At 37.3% G+C, this 15,829-nt stretch overlaps 1 protein-coding gene across 1 annotated transcript in view; it reads left to right on the top strand.

The window, feature by feature from the left end:
* Window positions 1–10,594, top strand: part of AAE16 (AMP-dependent synthetase and ligase family protein) — a 50,083-nt gene extending 39,489 nt beyond the window's left edge. Inside the window, exons 6-18 of the mRNA XM_090015040.1 lie at window positions 487–605; window positions 917–1,066; window positions 1,712–1,779; window positions 2,828–2,933; window positions 3,163–3,321; window positions 3,481–3,534; window positions 3,612–3,692; window positions 5,616–5,753; window positions 6,024–6,183; window positions 6,962–7,041; window positions 9,524–9,669; window positions 10,107–10,164; window positions 10,245–10,594. Of these exons, the coding sequence (XP_089871166.1) occupies window positions 487–605; window positions 917–1,066; window positions 1,712–1,779; window positions 2,828–2,933; window positions 3,163–3,321; window positions 3,481–3,534; window positions 3,612–3,692; window positions 5,616–5,753; window positions 6,024–6,183; window positions 6,962–7,041; window positions 9,524–9,669; window positions 10,107–10,164; window positions 10,245–10,337 (1,412 nt within the window). The 3' untranslated portion in view covers window positions 10,338–10,594. The remainder of the gene's footprint in view (window positions 1–486; window positions 606–916; window positions 1,067–1,711; window positions 1,780–2,827; window positions 2,934–3,162; window positions 3,322–3,480; window positions 3,535–3,611; window positions 3,693–5,615; window positions 5,754–6,023; window positions 6,184–6,961; window positions 7,042–9,523; window positions 9,670–10,106; window positions 10,165–10,244) is intronic.
* The last annotated feature ends 5,235 nt before the right edge of the window (window positions 10,595–15,829 follow it).

The following is a 15,829-nucleotide window of genomic DNA, read 5'->3' on the forward strand; positions in this document are numbered from 1 at the left end:
TGCATTTTCTTCTTTCAGTTTTTGCAATCATCAAATTTCAGTATTTAATGTGAAAAGCCAAGATTTTTTTTGGTGTGTGTATCCATCTGAGACTGAATATTAATTTATGCACATATTATGCTGCTGGAATTTGTGCAGCATCTTCATGATAGGTCAAGATGTCTGTATGCCTTTGAGCTTATTGTGTAATTGTTACCTGAAAATGAGTTATTTGCCTGTGCACTTCATTTTATTTCTTTTATTAATTATATGGGACACTAGAAACAGTTTTTTCTTTTCCATCTTTCTGACACTTTTATCTTCCTCTGATGCCTGTTGATGCCTTTTCATCTTGTTTATTTTCAATATCAACATTGGTGTATTTTAAAATGTGATTATACGAAGACCCATCAGGCTCATTTTACTACTTCACATGAAATTTGGATATATTTGCATCTCCTAATGTGAAGCTGTACAACAATGATCTGAAATACATACCTTTTGTAGGCCAGCAGTTTACATACAGCCCCATTGATTCAAAGGATGTTGCAACTCTTATGTACACAAGTGGAACAACAGGCACTCCAAAAGGGGTTATGCTGACACATGAAAATCTCCTGCATCAGGTTTGGGAAGTCATCATATGTTGGTGTGTTAAAATGTCAATCATGGAGTTCTCTCTTCTGCTGGAATTTTAGAAGCATTAATCATTTACTAGATGTCAATTGTCACTGGAATGGAAAATTTTAATTGTCAGAATGTTTTTATGCAATGCCCCAATTGATATTTTTAGGGTATGTCGCTTGTCATTGAATGCCTATTTAATGTCAGATTTCACTGTAATCTGTCACATTTAAATATAGATATTGATGGCTTTTTAAAGCATATAGCCAATTATTGTTAAAGATATTTTTTTTCTTTTTTGACATTCTTCCAGATAAAAACCTTTTGGGACATATTGCCTGCTAGAGCTGGTGACAGGTTCCTGAGCATGCTTCCATCTTGGCATGCATATGAGCGTGCTTGTGAATATTTCATTTTTACCCATGGGATACAGCAAGTGTACACAAACATAAAGAACTTAAAGGTACTTTTCTTCTATTCTTTCCGTATTAGTTTTTTTTTTTTTGGTGACAGGTTGATTTGTTTGTAAAAATAATTTTCTCAATGCAATCTACATCTTGTGCTCTGTTTGGAGGTAAAAAAATACTTGTAAGCTTCATTTTCTAATTATTCTACCAAAATGGTTATGCTTATATGAATCTGTACTATGACTTTATTGGCTTCCTTTCTGTTGGATTTTACGTAGAATGACTTACCTATCAATATCACTACTGCTTTATGTATTTGATTTGGTTGCATATTACCTTTTATTACTGAAGATGGTTTTTGTTAATTTCATAATGTGTCAGGCATATGCCAACATTGTGTGATATCAATTACAAAGGCATATAACAATTGCAAACATGGATGCTCTGCCTGTCTAGTCATTCTAAATTACTTTCCAGATCTTATAACCTTCTACTCAAGGATTTGAACTCTTCGTATACATGTGGACTTTATACTTGGATCGGAGGTTCTTGCGCCTTGTAGGGCCATAACATTGATAACCTTTTTCTTTTCTTGTATAATGAAGAATACAACCTTGATGTTCCTCAAATTATCAATGAGATACTTCTCTGTTGTTTTTTTACTTTTATCTATATGGTTCATTAGTTCTTTAATGTTGTAGGAAGATTTACAGCGGTATCAACCACATTACCTTATCTCTGTGCCACTTATTTATCAGACACTTTACAGGTGATTCCTTTGACAGATGTGCTATTGTCAGTTATTAATTTTGTGTAAATGGGTAGTTGCTAATGTTTCTTTCACCAGATATGACTGTGGACATTTGATTGTTCGAGAAAATCATAATGAAACTATGGGTCTTGTGTTGTGATTGGATACTTTTGATATGTTCACATTGTGAATAAGAAGTGAGAAGAAGAGGTCAGGAAAAGGTTTTGGCTGCCAACGACTAAGACTTCTGATGGATTATGGATGGATGTCTCCTTCATTAAGTGTGTTCCATATATGTCTACCATGCTATTGGAAAGAAATTGTGTTATATATATATATATATATATATCAAATCCCTACATGTTTTTTCCTTCTCTTTACTACTAGAAGACTATAGTTGGGTTAAGGAATGGTGCCTTCAGTGAGGATATGTGGCATTTCATAGCACTGCTACTTGTGTTTAAGATTCTGGCTTTCAGAATCGTAATTTGTATAACTTCTCTTGTTCTAAAATTGTAGCATATCTTGGCCAGTTAGGAGTAGAATTTCACTGGATGAACAAACCCCTGTGATCTTAGTTTCCATTAAATATTTTTTGTGAGTTTTAGAGTAGAGAAGGGGATTGTTGCAGCTTGTTTAGTGAAAAGTATTGAATTGTTATGTTAGGGTCTGTCTATCTTTTGGACTTGGTAAGTAATAGAGGAAAAAATCCAGACCTGCTGATGTAAGCTGTTTATGTCTAAAGTTGAAGTCTTGTGGTTGTAATAGTTTTGGCTTAAAATCTACATGTATGAGGTAAAATTAATGCCTTAGGCAATTCAAGGTCTTTCTATGCATCACAAAATTAACCTCTAGGTTGAATTGATGGGAAAGCAGAGAGATGGTTTCTTGTCAATGCAGTCCATCTATTAAAGTTTTTTAGCAGATCCTACATTGGTTGTGAGAGTTCTGTATCAAGGATGTATCTTATAAACACTTCAGTGGTTCCAGTCAACTGGTTAATGAGATAATTTCCATTCTTGTTAATTTGGAACTATTCTCTAATACTATTTTTATTTGGTCTCAGTGGAATTTATAGGCAGATATCTGCAAGCTCCAGTGCAAGGAAGATTATTGCATTAACTTTCATAAGGATAAGCTTGATGTACATGGAGTTTAAAAGAATATTTGAGGTTAGTGGTTGACCAGAAGCTTTGTCTTTTCTTCAGCTAGCTATCCATTCTTCTTTTGTACCACACTAAAGCTTGTTCTACTTGTACCAACCTTTTATATGCACTTTTCTTTGATGGAAGTCTTTTGAATTGTCTGCCAACACATGCAAGCAGCTATAATTGATTATTATGCACGATAATATATTATGTTGGATAGGGTAAGTAAAAACACATTTGATTTGTCTTGTAGGGAAAAGTCCTGCCTAAGATGCAGAATCAGCAATCTAGTTTTCCTCCCATGTTGGTGTGGCTATGGGCTGGAGTTATTAGCGCATTATTGTGTCCTTTGCATATGCTTGCTATGAAGCTTGTCTATGGTAAAATTCAGTCAACAGTTGGAATATCTAAGGTTTGGTTTACCATGTTTTATGTTTTTCATCTGGTTTACCATTTTTATGCCTTGTTAGGAAAATTGTTTTGTTGCAGCTGTTTTGCTTGATTTATAGTAGTTGCATGAAATGATGTGTAAACTGTGATAAATGGTGGAGCTTGTCATGAAATCTTGCAGGCTGGTATAAGTGGTGGTGGAAGCTTACCTTTGCATGTGGACAAGTTTTTTGAGGTTAGCATAATTTGAGTTCATATAGAAATTATACTGAACTTTATCTTTTATTTGATTATTTATCGCACTGTTGACAGGCAATTGGGATTAAGTTGCAGAATGGTTATGGTCTGACAGAGACATCGCCTGTTGTCGCTGCACGTCGACCCAAGTGTAATGTATGCGTGTCTCTTAAAAATGAAGACAAATCATCTTACAATAATTATTATGTTCAAATACTTTATGGCTTATATTTCCTAGATATGCATGAATCCTATAGAGTCACTATTAGGTGTTAAAATTATTTACTTCACATTACCGCATGTATTTTCTATCTATGAGCGATGTAGCTTGTAATGCTGTCTTCTTCCAAAAAAAATGAAACTGGTAACTTTTGCAGTAAATAAAATATCTTTACAGTACTGCCAGACATCATGCTCTTTAGAGCTGATCTTTTGTGACAGATGGCCCTCATGCCATTCATCATAGTTTCATATGCAATGGAAATCTGATGACTTCGTAAGTTCGTATGCATTGTAATGCTTTGCAAAAATAGATATTCTGTAATGTCACCATATGTACTTCATGTATGCAATCTCACAGTTGATTGCACATGAAGTAAGTTTGGTTCTTTTAGTCTGTTATCCTCACATTGAGAATGCAGGAACTCTGTGCCCTCCATGATATGGAGAACCTGCTGCCATAACATTTCATTATATTTCTCCCTCGATATTTCAATGGCCTTTTGCCCTTTTCTTCTTTTGCCATTGTGTAATCAAATATTACCAGTTTACCATAGAAGAGACAGTTCACTGGCACAGAGCTTTCAACTATTGATCCTGATGAAGTCATTGCAAGGTTGTATCTTTTTCATCTAGAAATACTTTTAGGAATTAATTAAAATGAAAAGTTTAGGGAGGGCCAGCTAGCAAGAGAATGAAAAAGGTTTCAAGCATGACGCCTAAAGATGTCTTGAGGAGGGTTTGGACACTTGAATCCTTGTCCAAGGGAACATGTATTTGCTGCCTTGCATGAGTTATCCACAAGTTCAAGGGGACTATTGGTGCTTCTGAGAAAATCTCTCCGGAATGAGTGAAGTGGCCTATAGGCTGGCTAACTATCAGTGGTTATGAGACTCCAGTCCATGGCGATGAGAAAATCTTGAACCTTGTCTGATGTAAAAAAAATTGATTTTGAAGCCTCAGTAGCATAAATTTTCATGGAACAAAGTTCGTTGGTGTATGGCCTGAATGTGAACCTGAAGTCAAAAAGAGCAAAATGCAGTTATGATGAAACATGTGCTATCATAGATTTATGTTACATAATTATTCAAGTCCATGACATGAAATCAAGATTGGCACTTATAGATACAAAAATACCTTAGTTCTGATAATAGCTCTACCTGCCTCATTTCCAAAACTTCCTTTTCACCTGTCTTTATCTTTCTGATTCAATCGCTTTGAAATCCTGATTGCTGTAAAATGTTAAGGACTTGAGCTTTGATCTTGAAGCCTTGGTAGCAGAAAATTTCATGGAACATTTGAATTGGGGTATGGCCTGCTTCCTGATACCAAAGTCAGGCAAGAATTACTTTGTGAGTGTTACAGAAAAGAATGACGATAAATTTCTCTAGTCATAATGATATTAGAGTCTTTGATACGTCATAGGGTGGTATTTGTAGGTAAAGAACTTCACATCGTGAAAAGATATATGACGTTGCAATTCCAAAGCTGCAGATTTCACATTTTGAACTTGAATTTCTGGTTCCACCATAGTTCTATTGGTATTACAAGTCACAGGATACAACAGATTGTAGATAATAGTGACAGCATTTTCATTTTCTTGCAATTTTGAAATTTGTAAAGGAATTTACTCATGAATTATCTTCTGAATGTGTTATTTTTGGTCACTATCTCTCCCTTTGCCCCCCCCCCCCTTCACACGCACATACACAAAAAAAAATGGCATACTAAATATGGTTTCCAAGCTATATGATCACCATGGATTTTTGTGCATGTTGTTTATTGTTTTTCTAGTTACCGTTACTTATTTATTATAATGGTAAAGGTTTAAAATTGATTCCAAAATTTACAATCTTTTAGGTTCTTGGAACAGTTGGACATCCTCTTCGAAGTACAGAAATTAAGATTGTCGACCTGGAAACAGGTAGTGATCTTCCACCTGGTTCGAAGGGAATCATAAAAGTTAGAGGGCCACAAGTGATGAAAGGTTATTACAAGGTTTCTTCATGGACCCTTTTCTTTATTAGTTTAATGCTAGGAGAATATTAATGACGTTGCTATAGGAGGTTACTTTGAAAACATTTCAACATTATACTTCAGGCTATTCTCTCTATGCATCTTGATGGATATTGAAGTTGTTCTCTTCGTGATGTTGAACATACCAGGATTGAATTGAACTAATTATACTGTAACCAGTGTTGTTAAATTTACAGTATTACATATTTCTACTTGGCTTCTCTTACATGTTTATTTTGTTTCATGAAAAAGAATCAAGATGCTACCAGTAAAGTCTTGGATAAGGAGGGCTGGTTCTATACTGGTGATGTAGGTTGGATTGTACCTAGTTCTTCCTCTGGACCAAGTCGTAATTGTGGAGGGATGATTGTTCTAGAAGGCCGTGCAAAAGATACAATTGTTCTTTCTACAGGTATCTATCTGTTGCATATATGGAATGATACGTGGAGAAGATGAGCTTGAAATTCTCATTTCCCCTCTTTCTTTAGTCTTAGCTCTTGGATCATCCTGTCCATGGCACTTCTTTATCATGTTTAGTAATGTGATGGTGATATTCACCTACTCTCCTAGGCACTTCTTGTCATGTTTAGCAAATGTAATGGCAATATTCACCTTTTGAGAACATTCAAATGTTAAAATTATGCTAATGCTGGGTTGTTCAACACCATTCTGGATGTAACTTAAATGTTCTATATTAGCATGTATTGTGTGCATGCGTCTGCATCATGTTCATGTCCAATTTCTGGATTCAGGTTGAGATCTACCATATCTGACCGGTTTCTCCCCTACTATAAAGGAATTATACTGTACAACTTGACAGGAAAAAAATATAGGATATGCTTCTTTGACCATGTAACTCGGACTGTGGTCTGTGTTTCCTTTGTTGGTGTTATCTTTTGTAATATGTGTTTAAGTTTGTTACCTTGTTCTTTTAGCAAGGACTGAGAGTGACCTTTTCAAATTGGGCCTTTGGCTGTATCAGTGATAGAAGCAGATTGCTGATTTATGATCTTTTCTGTATTTTTAAACATTGTGTTTTGGATGATTACTCTATTAATTTAGTTTTCCAGCATGTTTTGTTATTTTCATGTGGTCAATATTTCCATTTCCATTAAAATGCAATATTTATTGTGTAAAATTGTTAATCTCTTTCTTACATTTTGTAATCTAAAATTTCTCACACTTCTCAGGTGAAAATGTTGAACCATCAGAAATAGAGGAAGCTGCCATCAGGAGCAGCCTCATTCAGCAAATCATTGTGGTTGGCCAGGTGAAAAATTCAGCATCCATGTTCAATTTATGGTTGGGATTCAAGCATTCCTTATTGTCACTTCAAGCCAAAAGAGTTTGTTTCTGAAACTTGTGACCTATATGCTCTTTTTCAAGTTATAGTGGATGTGCATGTAGAAGTGGAAGAAAGCACATATACATTTCAGAACAATTGGTGGATCGCTGATAGGGTTTGAGTTGTGACAACATCATAGATAAGTCTGAAACCAGCCTTATTAAGTCTGAAGCATGAATCATATCCATCTGCAATTCATAAGCACACTTAGAAACATCAAACTGGATAGAGGGTTCGGTATGAAAGTAATAAGGCCACCTTGAGATACTATTGAAAACAGCCCATTAATATGTGACAGAAATTGCTTTGGGGTGCATGCCCTGCAGATCCCAGGATATGAATGGGAGAGAAATAAGAAAGTAGAAAGGATGGGAAGAACTCAATGGATCGTGCTTCAGCCCTTGGGTCATGTCCTTTTATATTAAAGTATATTTCTTTGTGATACAAAAATACCCTTTCAAACAAACAAATAATATAACATTATCCCAATGTAAGAAATGATGCAAATACCCCTGTTATGAAATACGATGACTGTTTCAATACTCCCCCTCAAACTGTACATGGATTATTCAGAACCATGGACAGTTTGCTTTTGACAAACCAATGTCTTGAACAAGTTAGGGGTTTAGTAAACGAGTCCACCACCCATTCATCTCCTTTGATAAAAAAAGGAGCTGAATTTTCTTACTCTCCACTTTTTCACGGATGAAATGCTACTCCAGTTCAGCGTGTTTCATTTTACCATGCTGAATTGGATTCATGGCAATAACAACAATGCTCCTATTATCACAAAATAGCAATGATTTGTCACTGGGTTATAAGTAAATGGTGGATCCATAGAACTGTTGTCAGTGCTGCCATGGCCCTATACTCAGCTTCAGTGCTAGATCTTGCCATTGTACGTTGCTTGTGACTCGACCATGAGACAAGATGACCTCTAAGGAAAACTCCATAACCCGTAGCAGAACGTCTAGTCATTGGATCTCCTGCTCATTCTGCATCTGAATATGCCAATACAACTAATAAAATTAATGAAGAACAAACAGGTCTTACTCTATACACCAGGTCATTTGTAACAGTCCCTTTAATGTACCTCAATATCCTCTTGGCTGCATCCATATGACTTCTCTTTGGTGCATGCATAAATTGGGAGTTTTGGTTCACAACATAAACTAAATATGGCCGCATAAATGTCAAGTATTGCAATACGCCAACTAAAGTACGAAATACCTGAGGTTCACTGAGCAATTCATCATCAGGATCATCCTCTATCAATTTGGTATTTAGGACAACAGGCTTGCAATCCAGCAGTCCAAACCTATTAAGTAAATTGAGAGCATACTTGTGCTACGTCAGAGATATGAATCCGGGATTTTTGTCCACTTCAACTCCAAGAAAATGCCTTAAATCACCATATGGAACTTTGAGCTGATAATGCCTTTCAATTTTGCAATTCGGTGTTGGTCACTACCTGTAATAATAATATCATCAATATACACTAAGAACCAATGTAATATGGCTTCTATCATAGTGAAAAAATAGTGAATAATCACACTGGGTGCGGGTGAAACCAAGGCTGCATAAGGCATGACTGAAAGTGTTAAACCAGGCTTGAGACGCTTACTTTAAACCATAAAGAGCCCTTTTTAACCGCAAAATTGTGGTCTGAGGATCCCCTTCCGAATAACCAGGAGGATGCTCCATGTAAACCCCATGTAAAACCGTGTGAAAGAAAAACTTTTTTCGCATCCATCCGACTTAGCCTTCAATTGTATAAGGTTGCAAGAGAGAACCATTTTAATAGTTTCCATGTGTCTCACTGGATTGAATGTTTTATCAAATCTAGACCATGCTCTTGTGTATATCCTTTTGCCACCAGTTGTGCCTTAAATTGCTTTATGCTTCCATTTGCTTTGTACTTGATTTTGTATACCCAGCGACACCCTACAAGGCTACAACATCTTTCCCGTTGGTCTTGGTACGGCATCCCAAGTATCACATTCATATAATCCTGAAATCTCCTCATTCATAGTTTCCACCCAATGGCTATTTCGACATGCTTCATGGTAAAACCTTGGCTCTTTTTCATGTAAAATGTTTGCTGCAAACACTTGAAATTCTGGTGAAAAGGTGTCATAACTCACCCAACGTGAGGATGCCTTGCTCCGGCCGATCTTCTAGGCTGAACAGGAGGTAAAAAATTTGGGTAAATGGAATTCCTTGATTCATATGTTATACTTTAATCTTTGGATCCCGCAAGTATCCAAATTAATATCCTAGATTTAGCCTGGGTTCCATTGCTGCCAAACAATATGAGAGAATGAGAGCAGTTGAATTTCTGTATGTTATAGCATGCTGTCCAACTCCAATTTTATAGTAAACGTCCAACTCTTGTTTCCTTGTATAGGATCAAAGGCGTCTTGGTGCCTTAATTGTTCCAAACAAGGAGGAACTCTTAGCGGCAGCGAAAGAATTCTCCAAATCCAATGAACTTGATCCTGCTTCAAGCCATGAAATATTCAGCAGACTGATACGGGATGAACTTTCATTTTGGTAAGCTTTAGTTATGTTTTGAGATCCTTAGTCAAGGCATGAAATGCTTTTTGCCTTTGAAGGATTACAATATATAGTGAGGGAGTTAACCGCCCTTTGACTTTTCCCAACCTTATGTATTAACCCTTGCAAGTTTTGGTAGACAAGCTACTTGCTAGTACATTTTGAAACTGAGATGATCTTCTGTACTATTAACATGTTCATTTTTTTGTTCTGTAATACTGCTCAAAGCCGCTCCTTGGGAATGACCAAACTTGAGTAAGTGCTGGCCTGTATTTCTAATCTTGTAAAACGGTGCATTGCCAGATACTGTCTGCATTCCACTGCAATTCCATAGAAATGTACATGTATTAAATCAATTTTTTGTATGTTTCCATGTTAGCAACAGTTTTCACCTGTATCAAAAAATGAATAGTAATACTTCTTATTTCTTGCAGGACTTCAAAATGTTCATTTCAGATCGGCCCATTCCTATTACTTGACGAGCCTTTCACTGTATGTACGATTTTCATCTCCACAATGCTTGTGTTCGTTTTTATTATATATGATGCGCTGAATATAAAGCATGACTGTAGGTTGATAATGCCTTGCTGACACCAACCATGAAAATTCGGAGAGATCAGGTCGCAGCTCGATACAGTGATGAGATCGCAAAACTCCACATGTGAGGTGCTAGGTTTTTCCTTAGAGTAGCATTAGATAATTAAATTAAAGCCTGATGATGCTCCAATGCTGGAAAAGAGGCGTGTAACAGAAAAATGTATTTTTTCCTTTTTTGCCTTGATTTTCCTCCTTTACCAACATTTTGAAGCTCACATGGTTAAATGGTGTCCTTCCTCTTTGGTAAGACCACGTTGTAACAGATCCTGAGATGTATCCTTCTAACATGCTCACTAATAAAATGTATCCTTCCTTTGATGAGTCATTTTCAGCATTTCATTATTTATTTTCCTAACTTCTGTATATATAATTCATTGTGCTCTGTATTTCAGTGACTTGTGAATTATTAGGAATATATTTGCTGCGGCCAATTGTATGTGCATGCAATCTACCTAGCAAACCTTTTTTCTTCACAAACCTAACCTTATAGATGTGATTTATATGCTCTACTTAGTAGGGAACTGCATTTGGATGGCGGAATATGATGTTGTGCAGTTTTTTTTAGCGATGTGTTTTAAAAAAAAAACTCACAATTTGCCAAAATTCACCTGATAACCAAAATCGCAAATGTTAGGTGTTAAAATGATGATTTTAACCTTCGCATGTGCGGACCTCTTCAGAATATGCGAATTTCTTTTGTGACAGGCATTACTACTGATTTTTGACTCAGAAATTTAAGGATTATAGAGAAACAAAAAAATAAATAAATAAACTAAACAGAAATATCTTTCCAACAACATTTGAATCATTGAAAAACGTTGAACGGGCACTGAGATACAACTTTAACAGTGTTTCGAAACAAAAAGAACAGGTGCAGTTGTACTAAGCCCGATTATTCTATGTTATTTTTTAGCCACTTGTGTTAAAACATTTAAAACATAATAAAAAAGATAAATAGATCAGTGTGTTAGCTTTTCAACGTCATCAAGATTGCCTTGATCTAATGAGTGGTTTGAGAGAAATGTCATCTGAAAAATAGACTTTTTAGAGGTATCACACCATGTAACTAAAAAAGTAGATTCACATAAATTTTTTTGCGGACCTCACGAAGATCACATAAATTGTAAGAAAAAATGACTAATATTTGCGAGAATGAGAAAGTTTGCATAAAATATAGGTGAAGACGAGGAAGTTTTCCTATATTTTATGCGAGGGTGAGAAAGTTCACATATATTTTATGCAGACTTCGTGAGGTATTCCTCATAAAATATATGCAAACTTTTTCATCTTCACAAAAAATACATGCAAACTTTCTCGTCATTGCACGAAACATATGTTAACTTCCTCATCCTTGCACAAAACATATGTAGACATCCTCATCCTTTCACACAATATATGCAAACTTTTTCATCCTCGCACAAAATATATGCGGACTTTATCATCCTTGCAAATATTGGTCAATTTCGCATCTATTTTATGCAGACTTCCTCATCCTTGCCTATATTTTATGTGAACTTCGTGATGTCCACAAAAAAATTTGTGTGAATCTACATTTTAGTTACATGGTGTGATACATCCGAAAAGTCTATCTTCCAAAAAATGTTTCTCCTAAACCGTTCATCAGATCAATGCAATCTTGGTGGTTTTGGAAAGCCAACACGTTGATCCGTTTGTCCTTTTTTATTGTTTTTTCATATTTGAAAGAAAAAATGAAGGTAAATTTGAAAATAAATTTAAATTTAAAAATAGATCAGAATTTGAGACAAGAAAAAGATCGCTTTTTAACTAACATGCCTTTTCTCCTTCAATGAGCAGGGATCAACTACTACAGGAACTTCAAAATCTTTAATGGCTGGGCTTTAGCATACAAGTGCATCATACCTTTAACATGCGAAACACCACCAACACTCGAAAAAGCATGAATAAGAACAAATATACTAGATTAAAGACAAATACACTCTAAATTAACTAAATAAAATGAACAAAAAAAGAAAATGAACTCACCACAAGCTTAGGTGGCCTGCATAAGATGACTCCCACTACAAGGAACAAAGTCAATAGTGACAACTCTTTAATGGTGACAAAAAAAGTCGCTGCTATTGACTTAGCAATAACGGTTACTTTAGATATCTCAGTGAATGCCTTGGCCCCACACAAATATCGCTATTAAAAACATGTCTATAACGGTGCCTTTATATATCGTTGTTACATGTATGTTTATAATGGCAATACTAGTATGCAAGTACAAGGTATCTCTCTCTCTTTCTTCTTCCTCCTCCTCCTCCTCCCCTTATTGCCACAGGTGTGGAACCCAGCCCTACTAGGTTGGGTTTGGCTCTCTAGGTCCCAACTTTTATAAAGCCTACTCAAAATTTAGACCCATCCATTATACATGAGGAAACTGTCAGCTGAAACATGTTTCCAATTCTCCTAGGTGAATCTTCATACAACTTTCTTAGAGAAATCAACTCACACGTTAATTCAATAAATATTGTTAGCTATATGCAAAACTTTTTTGTTTGTCTATTTTATTGTTTAGCGTTCAACTGATGAATTCCTAAGATGTTCCTAGAATTATTCTTGGTTAGTGACATAAACAATTTCTTCATTTAGAGAAAAAAGCAAATAAAGGATGCACAACAATTGCAAGTTTGTGATTAATCATGGAAAAAGTGTTACACAGAGATCAAATAGTGGACTAGAATTTATAGATGTTTTGGTGTCACTGTTATGGCAGCATAAGCACATTTAAGAATCTTAGTTTCAAAAGAGACCTTAGAATGATCAGAAAGTGTACAAAAAAATCTGTAGGTGGAGGGAAAGGAGAAAAGGGGTTAAAGTGAGTCCCCTATGGCCAGTGACTTGTTCAACCTAATTTTTTCCAGTTTCCTTTGACTTATGATTAAATTTTCTTAGCTCATTGTCTAAATCATTTTTCTGAGGTCTATGTTCTAATACTTGCCAGTCTTATGGAGGACTCACAGAGTGAGCCAATGGGTCATTTTAACTCAATCTTATGTAAAATGCACAAATATACAATGCTTAGAAGGTGAAGCTCCTGCTGATGCCTTCAATGCACAAGTAAAACATTAAATGAGTTGGAAATCCCGGTCTTGCTCACCTTAGAGGACAGACTCAACAAACAGATCAAGAAAGCTGCTAGAAGCATACAGTTGAAAGAGTGATCAGAAATTTATCAGTGTTAGAGAAAAAAAAGTTTGTCCAACGTTGTAACTTTCATCTTTTTGGTATCACTAAACTAAATCAAACCTTCATTGGGCAGATGTTTCTAAAATACTAAACAAGTTATACATCATTTAATCATTTTTGGTATAGTCTTAGTTTTTCACAACTAAATCTCTAAATGGTTAGATAATAAGATTCACTTCAAATATAGCTCACTTCTTTGGTTGATGTTTTCTTGGAATGAAGAATTTCTTAATTATATTTGAAGTGATGCTAATGCATGAGAAATGATGCTAATGCATAATCACGTGTTGTGAGCAATATTTGAAGTGCATCTCATGGACAAATATTAATCATATGATGATTGATAAATATTTTGATGCATTGAACATTAGATTATTATGAGGATTATTGCAGACGTTGAAGTTTGTTCTGATTCTTATGATCATGTACATATTTTCAGTATTAAAACTGTTCCCTTGCGACTTACAGTGTACAGTTGCGCTTAGAGTCTGTTTTGCTTTTGTTGAGTCTGATGTAAGCTGCCCGGTTCAGGTGAATTAATACCCCGAAGGGGCAGCCCGTATACTTGAACTGTAATAGCCTGCGGGCAAAATTGTGAATGAATCAAATGCGTTGAGCTTTCTTTTGTTCACCCTCGTTGTGATTGCTTCTTGTGATTGCAACTTCTCTCCCTCTATTCTCTCTTGCTCTCTTGCACTCTGATCATAAGCTTCCGCGACCGGCAAGCGAGCTGACGAGTAGGCTTGCGGCGGTAAGGAAGGACCGTCGCGCCGCGCTGGCCCATTGAAGGAAATAGGCCCGTGACAAGTGGTACCAGAGCCCGTTCTCGTGCTGGGGAAGGGACTCCGGAGTCGGTGTCGACAGACACGCCGACAGGCTGCGATTTGTGAGCAAGACATCGTGGCGCCTTATCAATACTTGCGCAACACCAGAGGCAAGGCAGTTGCCGAAGCTGAGGAGATGGATTCACCTCGGGGCCAAGAAGAGTTGGCTGCAACTGTTAATAAGTTGGTGGAAGATGTGACTTCGCATGATGAAGCGATTTCACGCGCATGTGAATCATTCAATGGATTGAATGATGTGGTGGCGAGCCTGCAAGAGCAGGTGAACTTACTAATGGGGCAGGTCACTTCGTTGACGACTACAGTGACCGATCTTGAGTTGAAGAACCGTACGTTGCAGCGGACGGTGACCCTGAATGGCGGAAATGGTGAGAGACCATCAAGGATTGATGTACCTAGACCCGCAAAATTCAATGGTTCTCGCGACAGCAAGGCTATTGAGAACTTCTTGTTCCAAGTAGAAGACTACTTGGATATCCAAAATGTGACCCTTGAAGATCTGAGGATCAAGGCTGCAGCAGCCTTACTTGATGGGGATGCTATTGCTTGGTGGAGGCGGAAGCGCAATGACATGGAGAGGGGTCAATGTGTGATAGACACCTTTGACGACTTCAAAGTAGAGTTGCGCAACTACTTCATGCCAAGAAATGCGCAGAGACAGGCTTACCGGATGGTTCGTGAACTCAAACATACTGGTTCGTTGCAAGACTATGTCCGAACGTTCCAGAAGCTTATGCTGGAGATACCTAACATGCCAGAGGATGACATGCTCAACTGGTTCATTGTGGGACTTCAACCATGGGCACAGTCCGAAGTGGAAAAGAGCAACCCCCGTATTTTGGAAGATGCATATGTGGCGGCGGAGCGCTTAGTTGATACTCAGCGCAAACCTTTCACCCCATCAACCAAAGTTGGGAAGAAGCCTGACCACGGAGGCAAGAAGGATGAGCAGCGCAACGATAAAGGTGAGGCGTCGACACGCCATCAACCCGAAAAGAAACAGAACTACACAAAGCATAACAACAGCAACAAGGGTGCGGTTGTGACATGTTGGTTCTGTGGTGATAGACATATCGCTCGGCAATGCCCAAAGCGCCTTGTAAAGGACGACGGGCAAGCCAATGCTGCACAGGAAGAATGCAGCGACACTGAAGGCAGTGACACTGAGACCATGCAACCGAGGATGGGCGCCATGCGATCGATTAACGCAGCTAGAAGTTGCGCAGCTAAGAACATGCAGGTCAGTAAGGAACTTATGTACGTAGAAGTCATTATGAATGGAAAGTCTACTTCGGCAATGGTAGACTCCGGGGCCACACACAACTTTGTCTCGCGGGAAGAGGCAGAGCGGTTGGGCTTGAAAACTGGGCCAAAGCAGAGGACTATCAAAACAGTAAACTCTGAGGCCAAGCCCATTCTTGGTGAAGCAAGAGATGTGGCTACTCAAGTGGGGAGTTGGGTCGGCAAAGCCAACTTCTCTGTGGTGCCCCTGGACGATTTCAAGGTGA

The sequence above is a fragment of the Nuphar pumila genome, chromosome 7 (genome assembly GCF_984573655.1).
Source record: "Nuphar pumila chromosome 7, dmNupPumi1.hap1.1, whole genome shotgun sequence".
NCBI classification, from domain to species: Eukaryota; Viridiplantae; Streptophyta; class Magnoliopsida; order Nymphaeales; family Nymphaeaceae; genus Nuphar; species Nuphar pumila.